A 19,573-nucleotide genomic window follows, 5' to 3' on the forward strand; every position below is an offset into this window, starting at 1 on the left:
TCTTTTTGTTCCTCTTTCTTCCCAGCTCTGTTTTTGACTAATGATAATTATGATGAAAATGAGAAGGAGAAGGTGAAAAAGAAGAAACCTGGGAATTCTGTCATTTGGGAAAATATTCTTTTAATATTTAAGCTATGACTGTCATTTAATAAAGACAGAGTGATTAAGTTTTTTTCTTTGACCTTGTTGGGGAGTTAAACTTGGGATAATAGTCTCTTAAAACATTCAGAGAAAGAAACTTGCCTAGGGCAAGTAAAAGAAACTCCCATAGAAATATGTAATAAAGTGCAATATTTATGTTAAATACTTTTCCTTTTCTTTTCTGAAACTTAAAAATAGCAGGTAATATAGGCTTAACACAAGAATACAAAATTTCATGGTTTATTTTCTTTATACTTTATTTTTTTATTTTATAGAAAATACTGCAGTTTCTACCTGAGCGAATTTTCTTTCGATGGCATTACCAGAGTATAGGTAAGAAAGAAATTTAAAAGCTTTTCAGTAATATGTATTTCGTTTAGTGGAATTTTCAGTGATGATTTATATAATGAATACCATTAAGACAGCTTATAGCAAGGATTATTGATAAGGGTTTAACAGTTAAAACCCAAGACAAGTCTAACATGGACTTTGAAGGAAAATGTCTCTTATTCTAAAAATGCCCTTTAAAGTGTGTCCCATGGATTGGCATCAGACTTCCTCTGGGAGCTTGATAGGTATGCAGAATCTCAGACCCCAACTAGACCTACTGAACATGATCATTTATATTTTTAACAAGGATCCTAATGGGATTCTGTGTACATGAAGATTGAGAAACACTGATCTAGAGTATTCTAAAATAATTTTATATCTTCTTGCAAAATTCTCTTGTTCTGTAACCTATACCATTGACTCAAAATTGTCTGTTAGAATGCTTTAGGATGTGATAGTGAGAGGAAACTTGAAATAAAGCAAGTTACCATGGCTGCCCTTTCTGTGTAGCTTTTAATATCTAACAACATCTCATCTTAATTTAATATGCACAGCCCATCTGGGGTTAATTGTTAATTCTGCCTTCTGTTTTAAAGACTGTCTGCTTCAGTTCTTCTGCCTTTCAAGAGACTAGCATTTCCTACAATTTTTCTTCCTTACCAGATGTCATATTGGAGGAGATCATGAACCTCATAATGGAATCTAACTCTGTTGATCATTCATTCATTCATTCAGATGTTTATTGAGAGAGACAGTTGGTATGAAGTTTTGACACAGAAACAAAGAATATCTCCTCATTCTTGTATCTTATGGGCCTATTATCCTGTGAGTGGTTAAATGAGAAAAATAATTGCAGTGTAATTGTCACTATGAAAGAAGTATAATGGGAGCAAAGAAGAAAAGCAGTATAATTATTTAGAGGAATTGAGGGAAGCTTCACAACAGGTAACTTCTTTCGGAACCTTGAAAGATAAGCAGGTTAAGTATTGAAAAGCATAGAAGAGGCCTTCTGGATGGGCTATAATGTGTGCATAGTCACGGAAGCAGAAACAATATCTCACAATCAGCAGATATTCTAAAATTCAGAATCCTAAATGTTGAAAAAAAATGTTGACCTGACTTTTATAGAAATTGAACATATTTGAAGTTATATATTATAAATCTAAAGGAAAAAAGTATATATAGTAATACATCTATGGAACTGAATGAATAAATCATTAAAGAAAGTTTCTTGATTTTTAACTCTTTTAAAGAAACAAAAGAAAGTTTTCCTTTAAATCTTAGATAGTTGTTCATAGTATTTCTGCTTAGTTCAAACTTTGAGCTTGTGAATTTAAATTAATAGAAAGATAAAAAATTTAAATGCAAAGTATAATCTAAAGAGACATCATGGGGATTTGTAATGCTTCAAAGTATAGTAGAAGTAAATGACAAAGAGAAATAACTGCATGAAGTATTTTTAATCTGTGCTAGATATAATCCTTCTTTAATTTTGTTTATATCATTTGTATGAAAACCATACTCATTTTCTTCAGAAAGCACTTTAGAATGTCTGAAGATTAGTGGACTCCCCTCAGCATGAATAAACTTATTAGAACTATGTGAAAACTAATTTGCATTTGTGTTGGGAAACTTTATACATCTAGTAGGCAGTGTGTGATATTACTTTAATTCTGCCTAATATCACAAAAACTGGTTAAAATTACTGGCACAAGTAGGTTTTTACCTAGTTTGGTGGCATCTTATCAAGAAGACCTCAGAGTCTTTGATTGGGATTTCAAAGTATTAGTCTCCTGAGCCATGTAATAGCAGTATATGTTATTTACCTGGTAGGTAGCATAAGATGTCTCTATAAAGTGGTTGGACTGAGTCATATTTCAGAATGCTGAAGTACGAGCATTTGCATATAAATAGCATATAAAACCATCCTTATTTATTATTGGTGCTTATATATTTAATGCTTGAGTCAAATAGAATCTTTTCAGATAAATACAATTTTGCATTATTAATCAAGTTGGGTAAAAATTGGTGTTTATATAGGTCTGCATTTCTTTTATATTGATCTTCAGGCTAGCTGTGCTTTGAAAACTTTCATATTTTAGAATAGCAACATGTGCATTGATGTACAATGTAACAAACCATTTAGAACATCAACGTAGTGTAATGTCTGTAAATAACACCCCAGGAATCTGGGCAGCAGTTTCTAACCAAGTGAGTTATTAGTTGTGGAACTTAAGATATGAGTAGTAACCATCAGTGGAGAAGGAGTCTTAGGTGTTATCAACATAGTTCAGATCATGTTCTTCCCACTAGGACTTACACAAAAAAGCTTTTGTTTTCACAACCTTTTAGATTTTGAAATTGTTGAGATCAATAATTTCAAAATTTTTTTTAAATTGTTGATAATTTGTCAATTTTGAAATTGTTGATAATTGTCATTGCACACATTTGTATTCCATGCCGTACTGTACCTCTTGTCTTCTTTCTATTTTATTTGGAGTTATGAATACTGTTACTATTTGTCACTCAAGTTCTTGACTGAGTTCATTGTAGAAACTAAGAAGCTATAAGGAAACACCTGAAAGGCGAGTGACTCACCCAAGAAGGAGATTTTATTGGGGGGCTGCCCAAAGGGGAAGAAAAGGAGAGGCAAAGAGGAGAGGAGGAGGGCAGAGAGAAAGAGAAAGGAGAGAAAGAAGAGGAAGAGTGCAGAGGGCGTGTGCTTACAAGCTTAGGCTGAAGAAGGGTTGCATAGGGACGCAGCAAGTGCTGATTGCCAGGAATTGAGGGAGACTTCACAACAGGTAACTTCTTTCGGAACCTTGAAAGATGAGCAGGTTAAGTATTGAAAAGCATAGAAGAGGCCTTCTGGATGGGCTATAATGTGTGCATAGTCATGGAAGCAGAAACAATATCTCACAATCAGCAGATATTCCAAGGGTGACTCAGGAACATTGAGCGGACACTGTATCTTGTGGGGATTGGTCAAGGAAACCTTTGAATTTGGCACTCTTCAGAGAGGAGGAGGAGGGGTAAGGGATTCTGTGATGTTCTCTCTGAGATGGAAACTTAACTTCAGCAGGGAGTCTCCCACACACCCAACATTTCATCCTTTTTGTTTTTATGTTGGGAGCAGGGCAATGAGATCCTCTGGCTGCTTCCTGCTAGAGAGGGACAAAGAGTGTGAAGGAAGGGATGAGTGGTCAGGGTACAGGGACAAAAGAAGCATAGCTGTAAAGGCCAGGGCACTGAAGATGTGAATTTCCTTGGGGCTGATCGATGAAAGTTCCTCGAAGCCATAGGTCATGGATAGTCTCGGTCCAATCCTTGTCGCTGAAGGCAAGAAGAAGGAAGAGGAGCTTCTGGCCAGAGGTCTAGTGAGAGGGACTGGCTGAGAAAAGACCAGCAGTCAGGAGGAGGCACACGAATGCAAATGGGCCTAGAAACTCTGGGTGACAGGATAGTGAATTTCCCCAGTCGTGTTTCCATTTTGTAGCTCCATATCCACGATGGTGAAGTGCCGTCAGCCGTTGGTGAGGCCTTCACGTAAGGGACAAGTGTCCGCTGAGGTAGCAAGTAGCTGGTAATCCCCGAGGAGAAGCTGGTTAAAGGTCTGATTAGATATTTTGCCTATTTGATTCTGCAGGAATTTATGATACATGGTAGAAAGGCACGAACAAGAAAATCCCAATTATTGGGGCAATCTTGGATGTCTGATGAAGCAGACGAAGTAGGGGTGAGGGAAGTGGATGCTAGGAGGGTGGCAAAGAGACGGGTGGAACTAGAGTGAGGCATGTTGTTGTGAGGGTTTCTTGGGTTGAGGAAAGTCTTCCTTGGGAAGCGGGGAAGAAACCCTCAGGCGTGAAATGTGGAGCTTTAAAGGATAGAAAGACGGCCCTTCTTGTCCTGGAAAGAGAGGTAGTAACAAGCCATGTTAATTCAGCCTCACTGTACAGATTTAATTGAGGGAGCATAGTGGAAGGAACACAAAAAGCAAAGGGCATGTTGAGGCTTAGATTTTTGTTAGCGTACCATTGCACTAGAAAAAGAACCCTGGCAGAGCAAAGTTTGGGGAAGAAATTCGAACAATCTGGTCACAGGGTGCTGAACCAGAGGCAGTGTAGCAGCAAGGGAAATTCCCTGATGAGTTACAAAAAAGTACTTCCTCAGTGGGAATTAACTAACAGAATACGATCCAAACTTGTGCAGAGGAAACAGTCTGAAATGTTATTAACTTTGGATTGAGAAGCTGAAGGCCCTGAAGTATTAGGGCCATCTGTGAGAAAGGGTCAGCTTTAGGATGGGCAACTGCATCCAGTTGGTGTTGGAGTTCCTTCTCTTGCTCCTGGATGGTTATGTGAATTTGAGGGAACACTTGTATATTGATGCCTGGTGTCAAGGAGAGGGTTTTGAGGTTGTCTAAAAGGCATTGTAAGGGAGAGTCAACCAGCAGAGAGGACGCATTACCCATGTTGCAAATGTAGTATAAGGGAGAGGGGGAAGGAACTGATTTATTGGTAAAAGGGGCATCCCTGCTAGAGCCAAAAATCAGGCAGTTGAGCTGCAAAGATTGGTTGTCACCAAATCCTGGCAGTCGAGGCTCCCAACCTGGATGGGGCCAGAGTCACGGAAGACCTGGCCAAGGTTTTTCGGGACCCCTTCTGGAGGGGCCAGAGACTCCCAGGGCTGGAGAGAGGAAGGGGAGGGTAAGCGTATCTCTAGTGGCCGAGTCTTAAATGTGAGGAGACTTTATGATAGAGGTTGAGGGGTGCTTGGCAAAACCCCAAGAATAAAATTTACCATCAACACCAGAAGCCCATTTTGGGTCCCATGGGTACCAAATAGTTAATTTAGGGTATGCTTGACTCTTATAGCAAGGCTTATCTAGGAAGCTTTTCTTGCATGAATTATAAGGGCACCGCCATAGGTGTCAGGCCAGCGCTTACAAGATTCCTCAGTTTGGTCTGCTATGAAGCATAGTATTGCTGAACATAAGTGGGACGAGATGGCCTGGTTGAATCCATTAATGTTAAGGATGACCGCCGGATTGCAACCAGTAGAACAGCAATCGCTTTGACCCATAAACTGAGAGTGGGTGGTGCCATCCTGCTTCCATGTTGCTTGGCTGTAGAAGCACCATCTTTGGGTTGAGATAGACACTTGAGCGAGATTAATGATTAGTAAAAGAAGGAGAGGGTTGGCGAGAAACCTTGAGAAGTAAGACTTCGTCAGTTCCTGGTTGTGTTGGGACAGAGGTAAAGGATGGCGCAGGAAGACACCTGTCTGCATGTTCCCTTAGGAGTTTGTGTAAAAGTGTGAGATAGGGCAAGTAGGACACAAGGGGAGGAGGAGTAACTGGAAAGCTTTGGTTGGTTAAGAAAGGGCGCCCATGGAGTAGCTCCAAGGGCCTAAGGCCTGAGGGGATTCTAGGGGTTTCCCGAATTTGGGTGAGGGTCAATGGCAGGAGATTGGGCCAGGACAGCCTGAATTCAATAGCAAGTTTAGTGAGATGATCCTTGAGAATGCCGTTAGCCCTCTCAGTCTTACCCGAGGATTGGGGCTGGTGGGGGATGTGGAGCCTCCAAGTGATGTTGAGGCCTTTGGAGACTAGTTGAACAACCTGAGAAATGAAGGCCGGACCATTATCTGACTGGATGGAGGCGGGAAGTCTGAACCTGGGAATTATCTGCTCAATGAGGATGGAGATGACAGTGTCAGTAGTTTCCCTTGAGTTAGGGAAGGCTTCTATCCAACTGTAAGAGAGTGCTATCCCCCAAGTCATAAGCAGTTAGATCCTGTGTCAAGGCTTGTCTCTGAAGCCTTGAGGTAGGACTGTTCATATCATCTGGTGAGACCTAAAGGATGTAGGGTCTTCCCATGTGAAGGCAAAGAGTTAATAAGAGTCGGGATGGAGAAGCACTGTAAAGAAGGCATCTTTAAGATCCAGGACAGGGGTTGGGATTGTGGCTCAGCGGTAGAGCGCTCCCGTAGCACAGGCTGGACCCGGGTTCATTGTGTTGTGTCCATCTATACCTAAAAAATAAATATTAAAAAAAAAAAAAATAAAAGATCCAGGACAGTAAAGTGAGTGGTTGAAGGGGGAATATGAGAAAGAAGAGCAAGGGTTGGGAACCACCGGGTGGGTGGGAATAACTGCCTCATTAATGATTAGTAGGTCTTATACAAGGCAGTACTGTCCATTAGGTTTCTTTATGGCCGAGATTGGAGTGTTGTAAGGGTGTGGGTAGGTCTTAAGTCCTTGTGCCTTATGTCCTTAATAATGGGCTGTAGGCCCTGAATATTGCTAGTTGTAAGAGGGTATTGAGGTTGACAAAGGAAATGCTGAGGGTCCTTAAGATGAATTCTGACAGGGACACAGTGAGCCAGAGAGGGGGTGGAAGTATCCCAAACTTGAGGGTTTACCTCCAGAGGGAGAGAAGGAGGAGAGCCTATCGATGTGTGGGTTGCTTCTGCAAGGGCGAGGATAAAATAAAAGCTGGGATGGAATGTGATGGAGGCATGGAATTTGGCTAAGATGTCCCTTCCCAATAGGGGAATGGGGCATTGGGGCATTACCAAAAACTGGAGGGAGAAAGGCTGGTGGTAAAACCTACAAGAGAGCATGGGGGTTTTAAGGGTAAGGATTGTTTGTCCTCCTACCCCGACAATGGGGGAACAGGATGGAACAGTATGTCCCCAAAACTCTCTCAAGACTGAATAAGTGGCCCCTGTGTCTAAAAGGAAGTTAATTAGGCGTTCATTAACCATAATAGTGAACCTGGGCACCTGAAAGGTGATGGTGGTTGTCGGGGAGAGAGTCCCAAGGCCCCTTCAGTCATCCGTTGCCAGCCCCAAAAGATCCAGATCTGGGCTTGGAGTGGATTCGGCTCCCCTTTGGGAGCCGAGGAAGTCCATGGCCCAGTGACCCCTTAATTAGCATTTAGGGTGTGGACACATAGGTGGCCTGGGATTTGGGCACTCATGCCCAGTGTCCCTGTGTCCCACACTTAAAACAGGGCCCAGGGGCCATCTTGGGTGGTGGGTGTTTAGCCAAAAACGAAGGGGTCCATGGGGGTAGGTCCCCATAGAGCCTGTGCCAGCATCTGGCTTTTTTGATTTCTGGCCTTCTCATCTTGGTTGTGGTACACCTTAAAGGCTGTGGCTAGGACTTCAGTCTGAGGGGTCAAGGGTTCCTGTTCCAGTTTTTAAATTTTCGCCCAAATGTCGGGATAGCTCTGGGAGAAGTAGGTCATTAGGAGCTGTCTCCCATCGGGGATCTCAGGGTCTAAATTAGTTATTGCTGGAGAGCCTTAGTCAGTCTATCTAGGAAGGTGGAAAGTTTTTGTTCTGAATAATTTCTTGGAGGTTTTCAAAGTTTACTGCCTTCTGAGCTGCCCAGCTGAGTCCAACAACTAGGCTGGTAGAAAATTGGTCCCTCAGGGTTAATCCTACAGCAGTATTGTAGTCCTAATTAGGGTCCAGATCAGGAACTGCCTGGGCGCCTAGAGGGTGGGGCAGGGTGGTTTGATGGACCTCATCAGCATAATTATGGGCTTGTTTCCAGACCTGCCTGCATTCCTCTGGGAGAAGGGTATTGGCCAGGATCATGTAAATGTCATGAAAAGTGAGACTACAGGCTTGGAGTAAGTACTAAAACTCCTTTATATATGAGGCAGAGTTGGTGGTGTAGAAACCCAAACATTTTCAACTGTGAAAGGTCCGCTATGGAGAAGGGCACGTGGACCCTAAGGATCCCTTCTGCCCCAGCAACCTCTCTCAAAGGAGCCATAATTGAAGTAGAGTGTGGCTGGACAGACTGTACATGGGAGCAGGTGGGGAGGACTGAAAGAGGAAGTGGGGGAAGGGCTCGAAGAAGGAGGAGCCAGAGGGGCAGACTGGCACAGACAAGGGAAGAGGAGAGTAGGGGAGGGGTTTGGGCAAGATATGACTGCTGTGGCTAGTTGGTTGGATTGAAATCCTTGGATGAGGAGGCAGAAAGAGAGGAGGGTTTATAAGCCAAGAGGACATGCTTTGGGTTGCAAGAGTGCAGCAAGACAGAGGAAGAAAGCCTGAATATATGTAATCTGCCCATTTTTTCGATCGCTCACAGTAGTTATAGATATCCCATACAATGGCGGGGTCTAAGGACCTGTTGAGAGCCACAACCAAGTCAAGATGGTGCCTGGCATTTTGCCAGGAGGAGTGGTTGAGAAGTAACGCCAGCGAGCCATTAAGATGATGATAATTAAGTTAAGCTGTGTATAATTATTAAGATAATGACTGTTTGCTGTAACTGGATGATGCTAAATTGAAACAAGCTGTGTATTCAGTTGTGTATATAAATCTCTGCTGTCCGGCAATAAGGCGGTTCCTGCTACCTCGGGTGCCCACTACTTTTGAGTTCTAGCGGAGTTCCCGTTAGTTCTCGCAGAGTTTCTGTTGAGTTCCGGTGGAGTTCCCATTGGGTTCCGGCAATAAAGTAGTTCCTGTTTGAACCTACAAGTGGCTCGTGACCTCCCAGTTATTTGTGCCCAGCCAGACTGCAGCAAGGACCCACAAGGGGGCCAATGGTTTTGGTTATCTAAGGGATAATTGGGCCAATTCTGAGTAGAGAATTTTATCAGTTTCTTGGGTTTGATCTCCAGGGTTAGGCTGAGGGTGTCCAAATTGCCGAGGTAGTCGGCTGGCAGGGAGGAGGTGCCCCCCTTGGGACTATGAGGAAGGATATGATATGTTGACTGGAGAGACGTCCCACTCGAGCCAAATATCAGAACGAGATTTTAGGCTGAGTATACAGTTGTTACCGAAAATCCTCTGGTGAGGTGCCCTCCTGGAGGGCCCTGGGAGCCAGGGTTTTCAACCAAAAGGGGGAAAGAGGAGACCCACACTCAAGGAGGGGAAGGGGCTTGCCAATTCTCAAGCCAGCTGAGGCCTGTTGGAAGGGGAAGACTTCAGGAGGACCACAGCGACCATGAAGGTCTGGATGGGATGTATTCCTCCCCGCGAGACACCACAGGGGCTGGAAGATCAACGGCCCTGTTACTGTGCCTCGGAAGGTTTGGGAGTCCGGAGAGGGGGACTCACCAATTTGTAGGCTGATGGTGGATGCGAAGGAGGCAATCCAGAAGATGGGCGCAGGTTGGTCTCTGCTCAGATGGTGATCTCCGGCAAGATGGGAGTCCTGCTTAAAAGCAGGGGAGTCCCATATGAGTAAAGGCACCAATGAAAGGCAAGTGACTCACCTGAGACAGAGATTCAACCAAGAGATTTTATTGGGGGGGCTGCCGGAAAGGGAAGAAAAGGAGAGGCAGAGAGCAGAGAGAGGAGCGGAGGAGGGCAGAGAGAAAGAGAGAGGAGAGGAAGAAGAAGAAGAAAAGGGCAGAGAAAGGAGAGAAAGAAGAGGAAGAGAGGTAGAGGGCCGAGGGTGTGTGCTTACAAGCTTCCGCTTAAGAAGGGTTGCATAGGGGCCGTGGTGGGTGCTGGTTGGCAGGGTGACTCAGGAACAGTGAGCGGACACTGTGTCCTGTGGGGATTGGTCAAGGAAACCTTTGAATTTGGCACTCTTCGGAGAGGAGGGTGAGGGGCAAGGGATTCTGTGATGTTCTGTCGAGATGGAAACTTAACTTCAGCCAGGAATCTCCTGCACACCCAACAACACCAGCCTCCAAAGAAAGGACTGTGCTTTGACCGTCTTCCCAGTACTGGCATCTTGACCTCTGCAAAACTTCTGGAATTAGTGGTCCTCTCACCAACCAGTGTCTAACAGTCTAGATAGTTAATATTCCTTACCTTATAGGAAGACCACTACTATATAACTTCTTAATTAAATGTTATTGCAGCTTGTAGGAAAAGGCACTCTGAAACGTTGGGATAGAACCTTGAAGTTTGGGCCACATGCAGTATATTTCCTGGAATTGACAATTAACTAAGCAGAAAAATCAGAAATAAGAGCAACTCCTATATTCTGCTAGTCTCAAAACTTCTCAGGCTTCCTTGATAGCCATATTTTACCCTGAGAAGAAAGTAATAGACAGCAACTACCACAATGCTCTGCCTTTTATGCCACAAAGTCTGTCTTATATGTCACTTTGTTTTGTTTGATTTCTCTTAAAACAGTTTTTTATCCTGTCTTTTTAAATATACATAAGAGTAGAGTATATTTTGACATATTATACATACATGGATTTTTTTCTTAGAAGGAAAATAGTCTAGTTTCTTCTTGTTTTGGTTTTTAATGGCTGACTCTTTTCTGTAAATCACTGAATGAGGAAATTTTTTTACAGTGTGAAATAAACACCGGTTCATTATTCCGCATATAGAGAGGTACTGGTATAAGAGATCTTTGAAGAACAAAATTGGGAATGTGGATGAAATAACACTCATGTACTCCGTGATATTAGCTAACCTACAACTGAGCTATTTGCAAATTTCCATTACTGATTACAAATGGAAAAATTGTTTATCAAGCTTTTCTGAAGCCACTTTTAGATGAGTAAATTGTGGTAGATACTGGGTGGGTGCTTGACACCTTATCTTTGGGCAATAATGAGATAAAAATGGGAATGAGATAATAGTGGATGGTAGCAGCAGGAAAATAAGGATATTTGATGCAAGAGCTGTAGTACTTATCCATGTGTCCATGTGTCCCCAACACAGAACTAAAGTTATATGTCTGTTCACTTTTAAAGGATTTGCTTCTCATGAGCCTCTAGATAGCAGCTTTCCTATTTGATTCAGTGTATGGTGCTGTGCCTAATAAATGTGTATGGAGTGAGTGAAAGGACACATTTTGTATTAGAGGTGTTTTATAGTAAAATTGTTGAAAATAAATCACTCTCAGGTCTAAAAGAGTAGGGCTTAGTTGTTAGAAAATTTACATATGTGCAGTACTTCATGAATTTTTAAATATGACTTGTTATTAAATTTCATTTATTTAACTAGATTTTTCTTATATATAGTATAAAAACCAAGTGCATAACTAAACTGAAATTTGTTTTCGACATTTCAAGAGTGTCCCTGGCTTTATGCCTGGGGGTACCCGGTGGCCCCATATTTCTGAATGTGAGCACAACTTCTCACCAGCCTCTTTTCTTAAAGTTTTTACAGCCTTCTGGGTTCTATACTCTTCTTAGAAGCCTAAGTCTTATAGCTTTTCCTGGTTCCTTTGCCGTTAGGCCATGCCATTCCCTACTCTTCCTGAGGGAGCAGGGCTCCCTATCAACGTGACTCTAGGACTCCCTCAAAAGTGCATTGCAGCCAGACCCAAATTCTGAGTGCCTCTGTGTTCATGAAAAATGGGTAGAATGAATACTCAGGGGAGCGTCGGGGCCAACTCCCTTTGCCAAACAATAGCACTGCAGCCTCAGTCTCTGTTTCACCTCCTTGGCCATCTGAAATATGGCTTTCCTGAGGGTCCAATGTCTCCTTCAGGATTGTGGGGTGAGTTCATAGTCTTTCTTTTCTCCAGTGGCAATTTCAGATCTCATTTGCCTTTTCTTTTGCTTTCTTTCTCTTCCTCTTCTTCTTTTTCATGGCCTTGTTCTCTCCTAGTCTTTTCCACCAATCTAAATTACTCATCAGCCCATTGTTCCTCACCCCTATCCTTAGGCATCTTCCTGACACTTTTCATTATGTAGATCTCTGACCACAACCTCCGTCCTCTAGATCTTTCACCCAGTCACTTCTATGCTACCTTTTCTTTTTTTATTTTGAATAACATCTTGATTGGGAATACAGTAAACGGAATTTTAAATGCACATTTTGAGAAGTTTTGATACACACACACAAAAATAATATGTATGTATCTGTGAAAATAATACTACTATCAGGTAATGAAGAGAGATCTTGCCGTCAAAAGTTTCCTCATCCCCATTGGAAAAAAAGTTTCCTCATCACCCTTCCCTACCTCATCACTCAGTCCCGAGTTAACCACTGATCTGCTTTTTGTTGCTATAGACTAACTTGCGTTTTCTAGAGTCTTATATACATAGAATCATACTGCATATACTCGTTTTCATCTTTCACTTGAGATTCACCTATGTTGTTACATATATTAATAGTTTATTCTTATTTCTTAATAGTACAGTATTACATTATATAATTTGTTTATCTGTCCACTTGTTGATAGACATTTGTGTTGTTTCTAGTATTTGGCAGTTAGAAATATTAAGCTACTGTAAATATTTGTATACAAGTCTTTGTATAAATATACACTTTCCTACCTCTTGGGAATGGAATGGCTGAATCATATAAAGGCATATGTTTAACTGCCATACTGTTTTCCACAGTGTTTGTGCCATTTTATATTACCATCCTCACTGTGACAGTTCCAGTTAAAAATACTTGGTATAGTCAATTTAAAAAAGATTAGTAGTAATATCTCCTTGACTAAAGAACTTGATCATCTTTTCATGGGTTTGCCATCTGTATGTTTTTGGTGGACCTGTATGTTCAAATATACTGTCCATTTAAACATTTTTTCCTTAATATTAAATTTTGAGAGTTCTTTACATATTCTTTGTTTTTTTATTAGATATGTCTTGGAAATATTTTCTCCCTATCTTGTTATTTTAGTCCCTTAAATAGTGCCTTTTAAGGAGTAAAGCTTTTAAAAATTTTGAAGAAATTCAATTTTTTTCTTCTATAGATTATGCTTTTGGTATTGTGTCTAGACAATTTTTACTCAACCTGAAGTCACAAAGATCCCCTGTGGTTTTCTTCTTGTAGTTCTGTTATTATGTTTCATATTGATCCATTTTGAGCTAATTTTGGTTAATTTAAAATTCCTGCTTCCTTATGCCTACTTAGTATGTGCATCATGTACTCCTAGGAAGTTCTGTGTTCTTGATCCACTAGCTACTTCCAACTGTCTTTGTGCACCAGCATCCCAAAGGGAGTTTTTCCATGTTCTTAAGCCTTGTCTGGTGGTATGCTTCTTTGTTGTTTAGCTTGAGGCATGATATATAAAGGGAATTTTTAAACAATTAAAACTAAAATAAGAAAGGATTTTTGTACCTTTACGAACTTTTCACCTTACAATATCTTTAAAAAATTGTCAGTTGGTCAAAAAGACATTGGTAGGTCTCACAATTGAAAATAAGAAGCAAGTAGAGTTTGAAATTTTTTTTATTTATTTTAATTAGTTACACATGACAGTACAATGATCTTGACATATCATACATTTAAATCAGATGGGGTATAATTTCTCAGTTTTCTGAGTGTATAGATTGCAGAATCACATTGTTCATGTAGTCACGTATATACATATAGCAATAATAAAGTCTATTTTAATTTTGATGATTTTTTTTATTAAATTCAGGAAAGTAAAGTCATAATAGTACATTCTTTATTATAAATGATATATTTAAACTAATGCTGTGAATTTAAATACACTTGAATTTAAATACCTTAATATTTTGGAAATATTAACCATTAGAATTCATAAAAGCCATGTATATGGGGGATACATGTTTTTCCTCTTACCTCAGACTTCCAGTTAAAGGATATTTTTGTTTAAGATACAAATAAGAATTAGCCACACTAGACCCAAATAAGAGGGGGATAAAAGGGGAAAGGACCCATGAAAATATAAGGGAGATCAGTGGGGTGAAAGAAGGTAATAATAGGAAGGGAGGAAAGATGGGAAAAGGGAGGAATAGTAGAATGAAATCAACCAAATTATGCTATGTATATATATGAATATACCACAGTGAATTTCACCTTTATGTCTATCTATAAAACCAATTTGAAAAAGAGCTATAAATAAATAGAAGGAAAACCAGTACTAGAGGAAATGAAAGAGGGCAAGGGAGGGTAGGACTTATATATAATTATAATTCACTAATTAAAATATAATAATATAAAGTTAGCCAATAGAAGTTCAAAATTCATGCAATCAATCCCATTAATTAAATTTTATTTATTCATTTATGTATTCTTTCAGTTATTCACATGAGTCAATAAAGTGGCAACTAGTAGGGCTAGGGAGACACATAAAATAGATGAGGGCCCCAGTATTAGATGTTATAGTGACAGTATAGCAATTATTAAAGGTTCCTTCAGATTGCCTGTGGTTTTGTCCTGACTACTGAATTCCATTTAGTGATCAGACATATCTATGTATCCAATATCCACAGAAATTTGGCTTGTATTAGTCCTTAAGACATTGACTCTATTTCATGGTGGTTCATCTTTTTGATATACATTAAATAAAATAAATATGAATGGATATCTGATTTTAAAATATTGCACAAAACTATTCAATAGGGAGATCTAAGTAATTTTTTAATATATGCAAATTGATCAAATGAAATGTTCTCCTGCCTGAGACTTCCGTTATATTTCTATTTTGAAAATACCCTTCTTTTTTGATTCTATTTTAGAGGCATTTAGATGGGGTTTCCATACCATGTCCATCCTGGGGGCATGAGTGCATTTATAGAATACGTTTCCATTGAGAGACTTTTCTCGGAATGCTGGACTGCAGCGTGAAAGTTTTAGCTGTTGACTGGTGTAGTTCTGAGTAAATCTTAATTCCACCTCCTTGCCAGTGACCTAAGTGCTCTGCTAGAGGATTTATTGAGGGACTGAACCTCATAAATGTGGTCTTCATTGCCAGGAGAGAGACATAGCATCCTGCATATTTGTAAAGTATTCTTGTAAAAGTGTTTTGTGAGCAGTAGTTTGACATTATTTTTACCTCTAAAATTAAAAAAAAAAAATCAGTTTATGTATGACAAAGATATTTGTACATATTATACTATGGGTATTTGGGTTACCTCAATATCAATCATTTTGACTATTTTTAAAGAATTTTGAAGAGGAACGTACTTAATAGTACTTTTACCTCAACAACTTTTTCCTTTTGTGACATTGCTTTGCTTCTCAAGGGTGTCCTTCTTCCTTTTACTTTTAGGAAAATATACCCTTTTATCACAAAGTACTTTTATTTCTAAAACTTATTTAAAAAAAATAGATCTTAAACATTTATTTATATACTCTATTTCTAATTCATTGTTTTAAACTTTCAGGCTCAACTTTAAAGAAGCTTCTACACACCGGAAATTCTATTAAGGTATTTATTTTAGATGAAAATATAATGGCATTTTTTATTACTCTTAAGTTTATTAATGCCACAAAGTAACAAAGGCCATTTTGAAAATGAAAGATCTTTATAAACCACTTTCTTAGTTTTTATTTTTAATTGAGAAAGTATATGACAAATATTGTTTAGAAAGGTTTTTGTTCTTAACCTTGTCACTTATATTGTGAAGGACATTTTAAGTAGAACTATTGTGGGAGGAAAAAACAGCAGAGAGCCTCACTCTTGAATATTTTTTCATCTATTTGCAGTTGGTGATCTTGTAATTTAAGTTAAAGTTGGATTATCTTAAAATAAAAATGTATTATTTATAATGACATAGACTATTTGATGCTGGGATAAGATGACCCCAAAACATGAGTGGCAGAAGGCAGTGAGACTGGTGAATTTTTCACTTGTAGATATGTTCATGTCTTTAATAAGGTACTACATTTTTGTTTGTATACCAGTTTAAACAACCACAGACACTTAAAACTTGATATATTAACTTTCCTCTTATATGTTGAAAAACAGAAACAATCTCTTCTTAACCTCACTGTGATTTCCATATTTGTTCCCACCCCCACATTTTTAAGGAAATATAGTTAACTATAATTAAATATAGTTAACATGAAAAATTGGAGACTTATAGAATTTCACAGAAACTTTCCTCATGTTAAATATTATTTGATTAGGTGTGTGTAGAGCTGCATCATTTTTGCTTGATGGCTGAATAATATGTATTCAACATTACCCCTCATTTTACCTGCTAGAGGAAAGGAGGAATAGTATGGAAAGACATGGAGGTTTGAGCAGAGCAGTGGTGGAGTCCAGGGGTATGTTTGGAAGTATGCTGTAAATCCCCTCAGTTAATGTGGTAGTACTGTTGCCAGCTAGGGTATCTGTCTTGGTGTATTTTGACTTCTCTTGGAAATTGGTGAATCTTTCTCTCTTCTCTCTCCTCTCTCCTCTCTCCTCTCTCCTCTCTCCTCTCTCCTCTCTCCTCTCTCCTCTCTCCTCTCTCCTCTCTCCTCTCTCCTCTCTCCTCTCTCTCTCTCTCTCTCTCTCTCTCTCGTGTGTGTGTGTGTGTGTGTGTGTGTGTGTGTGTGTGTGTGTCTCCTCCACTTTTTGGTTTTCCTGTGGAGTTTCATGTTTGGCTTGCAACACTCTTGATTTGGATGGACCAGTCTTACCTTGAGTTAATTGAAAGGAGATCAGGCAGCCACTCCAATTGCCTGTATTTGGAGCTCATTACATCTTTCAGTTGCATCTGACACATTTCATTCTCATTTGCTTATTTATCTTCTTTTATTGACATCATCTTTTTCAACCACTTAGGAATGCAGAAAAGGAGGGATGCCTTTTTTAATTCTAGGGATATGATGAAGTTGGAAGTGTAGAAGAAGAAAAAGTACATGTCTACTTACCTATCTTGATTTTTTTTTTTCTACCAGGGAATGCTGACCATTCAGAGCACAGTGAAGAGTTTAGAATAGAGTATGGACTTGAGGCAGTGTAGCTGGAGGTCTGCCCTGTCTGGTTGAGCCAGGTCTTCAGTTTCATTTAGCTCCTAGTATTCATGATTTTTAAGAACATTATAAACAGGTGCATATTATAGTGACATTACAAAATTCTGTTAAAAGCACAGTATAAATTTGGAGAAAGATTATCTTTTTCAGTGGTTTTCTGGATAATCAAGATTTGATGGTATGAACACTGTGGCCTTACATTATGAAATACTGTTAATAGGAAATAAATAGTGCTAACTGGGAGCCAGGACCCCATTTTGTGCCTTACATATGTTAACTCACTTAATCCTTATAACAGTCCTTTGTGGCAAAAACTATTGTCCTCCCTATTTTACAGATAGGGAGAATAAGACATGAGAAGTTAAATGGTTTCCTACAGGTCACAGCTAGAAACTGGAAGAGGCTAAATTTGAACCCAGGCCCTCTGGCCCCAGAACCTAAACTCTTAATCTTGGTGCTGTATTGTAGCATCCTTGCTTACTTTCTATTTAGTGACGAACTTGGTGCAGAACTTTAACAGTGCCTTTTAACTTCTAGTTTTTCTTTAAGAATGGTGCTATATTGGATGCATTTCTACAGATACATGTGTTTCATTTTCATTGCTTTTAATTTTGTCTTTAGATAAGATGTGAAGGAATCAGGTTGTTTCTTTTGTGGCTTCAAGCACTTCAGACAAACTGCGCAGAAGAACAGGTGCTGATTTTTGCATGCCTCGTGCCTGGTTTTCCAGCGGTCTTATCATCCAGGGGGCCCTGCACACTGGAGACACTCATCAATCCTAGCCCTAGTGTAGCTGATGGTAAGCACTGTCAGTAAACTCTACACTCTGAAATTACTCTGGCACTTAAATTGAGGAAATTCTTGATTTTTCATTTTCTTTAGTGTAAGTTCTGATGAGGTCTCAAGAGGAATTATTCCCTGTAATTCACACTAGTTTCTTACAAACATTAGAATCAAAAGATTTGGAGCCTATTTATATGACATGATGCTAGGAGAAACTTACTGAAGTGGTGGAAACAGGAATGGAAAGGAGGCACAGATGTTGGCAGTAGCAGGAAGTAGGTACACATGGTATATCTGCAGTGTTTTTGTATCTGCTAATGCAATTTAAATCTACCTTCCAAAATGACTGTCTGTTGTTGTCATCACTATCGTTTCATTAGTGGACATTCATCTTGATTTTCCAGCTGTTTAGTTTCATGTAGCATTTATAGAAGGACGACAGTGTCCTCATCAGACCATTTATATCCTTTGAATTTTTAAGGAACTCACCTATTAGGGCCATTGATTTATTATTCCATATCACTTTATTGCCTGATGACTAGCATGATTTGGGGCTGATTGAAAACAGAATTTGAAAGGGAAAGAATAGTCCAGTGGGAGAGGTGGCTGGCTCTGGGACATCTGTCCTGTGTTCTAAGCCCTTGATCCACATTGGCTTAGAGTTCAGTATAAGCAGTTCCAATGGCTAGATAGATCCATTTCTACAAATACATGTGTTTCATTTTCATTGCTTTTAATTTTGTCTTTAGGTAAGATGTGAAGGAATCAGGTTGTTTAAAAAAATGCATTTTTTAAAACCCTATTTAAAATTTAACTTTGGTGAAAGAGGTCTCATTATTTTCTACCCTGCAGCAAAAATATTTCCAGAAGAAATCACTCCACTCCTGCCAGCCATATCAGGGGAGAAGATTGCTGAGGACCAAACCTGCTTTTTTCTTCAAATACTGTTGAAATATATGGTTATTCAGGTCAGAGAAAAATTGTTGCTATTTCAGTGTTGCACTTATTCTTTTTTTTCCTCTCTCTCTCTCTTTTTTTTTTTTTTTTTTTAAGGGTGATTTTTATATGCTACTTCACTAAACACTGAGTACGTACCGTTGTTAGGTCACTTCCACAAGACCAGGAATTTGTACTGTTTTATGTGACCTCTTCAAACAATTTTTCTTTCTTTATGTCTTTCCCGCCCCTCATATCTAAGCTGGCATGACAGAATGGAGGAGGAGGCAGGCCCAGAGGCTGACCCATGGGCCAGGAGTAGGCAGAGCAGACTGGAAGATATGAAGAAAAACACATGCAATGAGTTCATACTGCTGTTAGCACAGCCTGATTCACCTCACATGCTCCTTTTTTTTAGATTTACCCATATAATATAGAACTGAAATCATTAGCTTATTATTTTAAAACCTGATTTGTGTCACATGATCTGTATTTCCAAACAGATTATTTTTTCTCAGTGAACACTTTTCATGTTCCTGAGTTCCTCCTGGGCTTCAGAGCCAGGTTTGTTGAAAGCATCATCTTTGCCACATCCTCTTTCTTGCCTAACATTCCTTTGACACCTACTATTGCCTGTCTTCTGCCCAGGCCCCAGATCAGGATGGAGTCTAGTGGTTCATAATTTGCTTTGCTCATTCTTGAGGTGATTTGTCAGTGACTACCTCTTCTTCATGAGCTTCTCTCCTAGTGATACTTGCGATGTTTTCTTCTGGCC

The 19,573-nt window shown here is 39.6% G+C and overlaps 1 protein-coding gene across 6 annotated transcripts in view; it reads left to right on the top strand.

Annotated features, from left to right (window-relative positions):
- Positions 1–19,573, top strand: part of Ralgapa2 (Ral GTPase activating protein catalytic subunit alpha 2) — a 325,786-nt gene that overhangs the window by 59,925 nt on the left and 246,288 nt on the right. For all 6 annotated transcript variants that reach the window (XR_011706732.1, XM_027955724.2, XM_071608693.1 and 3 more), the window contains exons 4-7: positions 417–474; positions 15,501–15,544; positions 17,701–17,878; positions 18,715–18,830. Coding sequence is in view for 5 of the 6 variants with exons in the window: in XM_027955724.2 (XP_027811525.2) it covers positions 417–474; positions 15,501–15,544; positions 17,701–17,878; positions 18,715–18,830 (396 nt within the window). In the remaining variant the exon portion in view is untranslated. The remainder of the gene's footprint in view (positions 1–416; positions 475–15,500; positions 15,545–17,700; positions 17,879–18,714; positions 18,831–19,573) is intronic.

This window comes from Marmota flaviventris, chromosome 2 (genome assembly GCF_047511675.1).
Source record: "Marmota flaviventris isolate mMarFla1 chromosome 2, mMarFla1.hap1, whole genome shotgun sequence".
Lineage (NCBI taxonomy): Eukaryota > Metazoa > Chordata > Mammalia > Rodentia > Sciuridae > Marmota > Marmota flaviventris.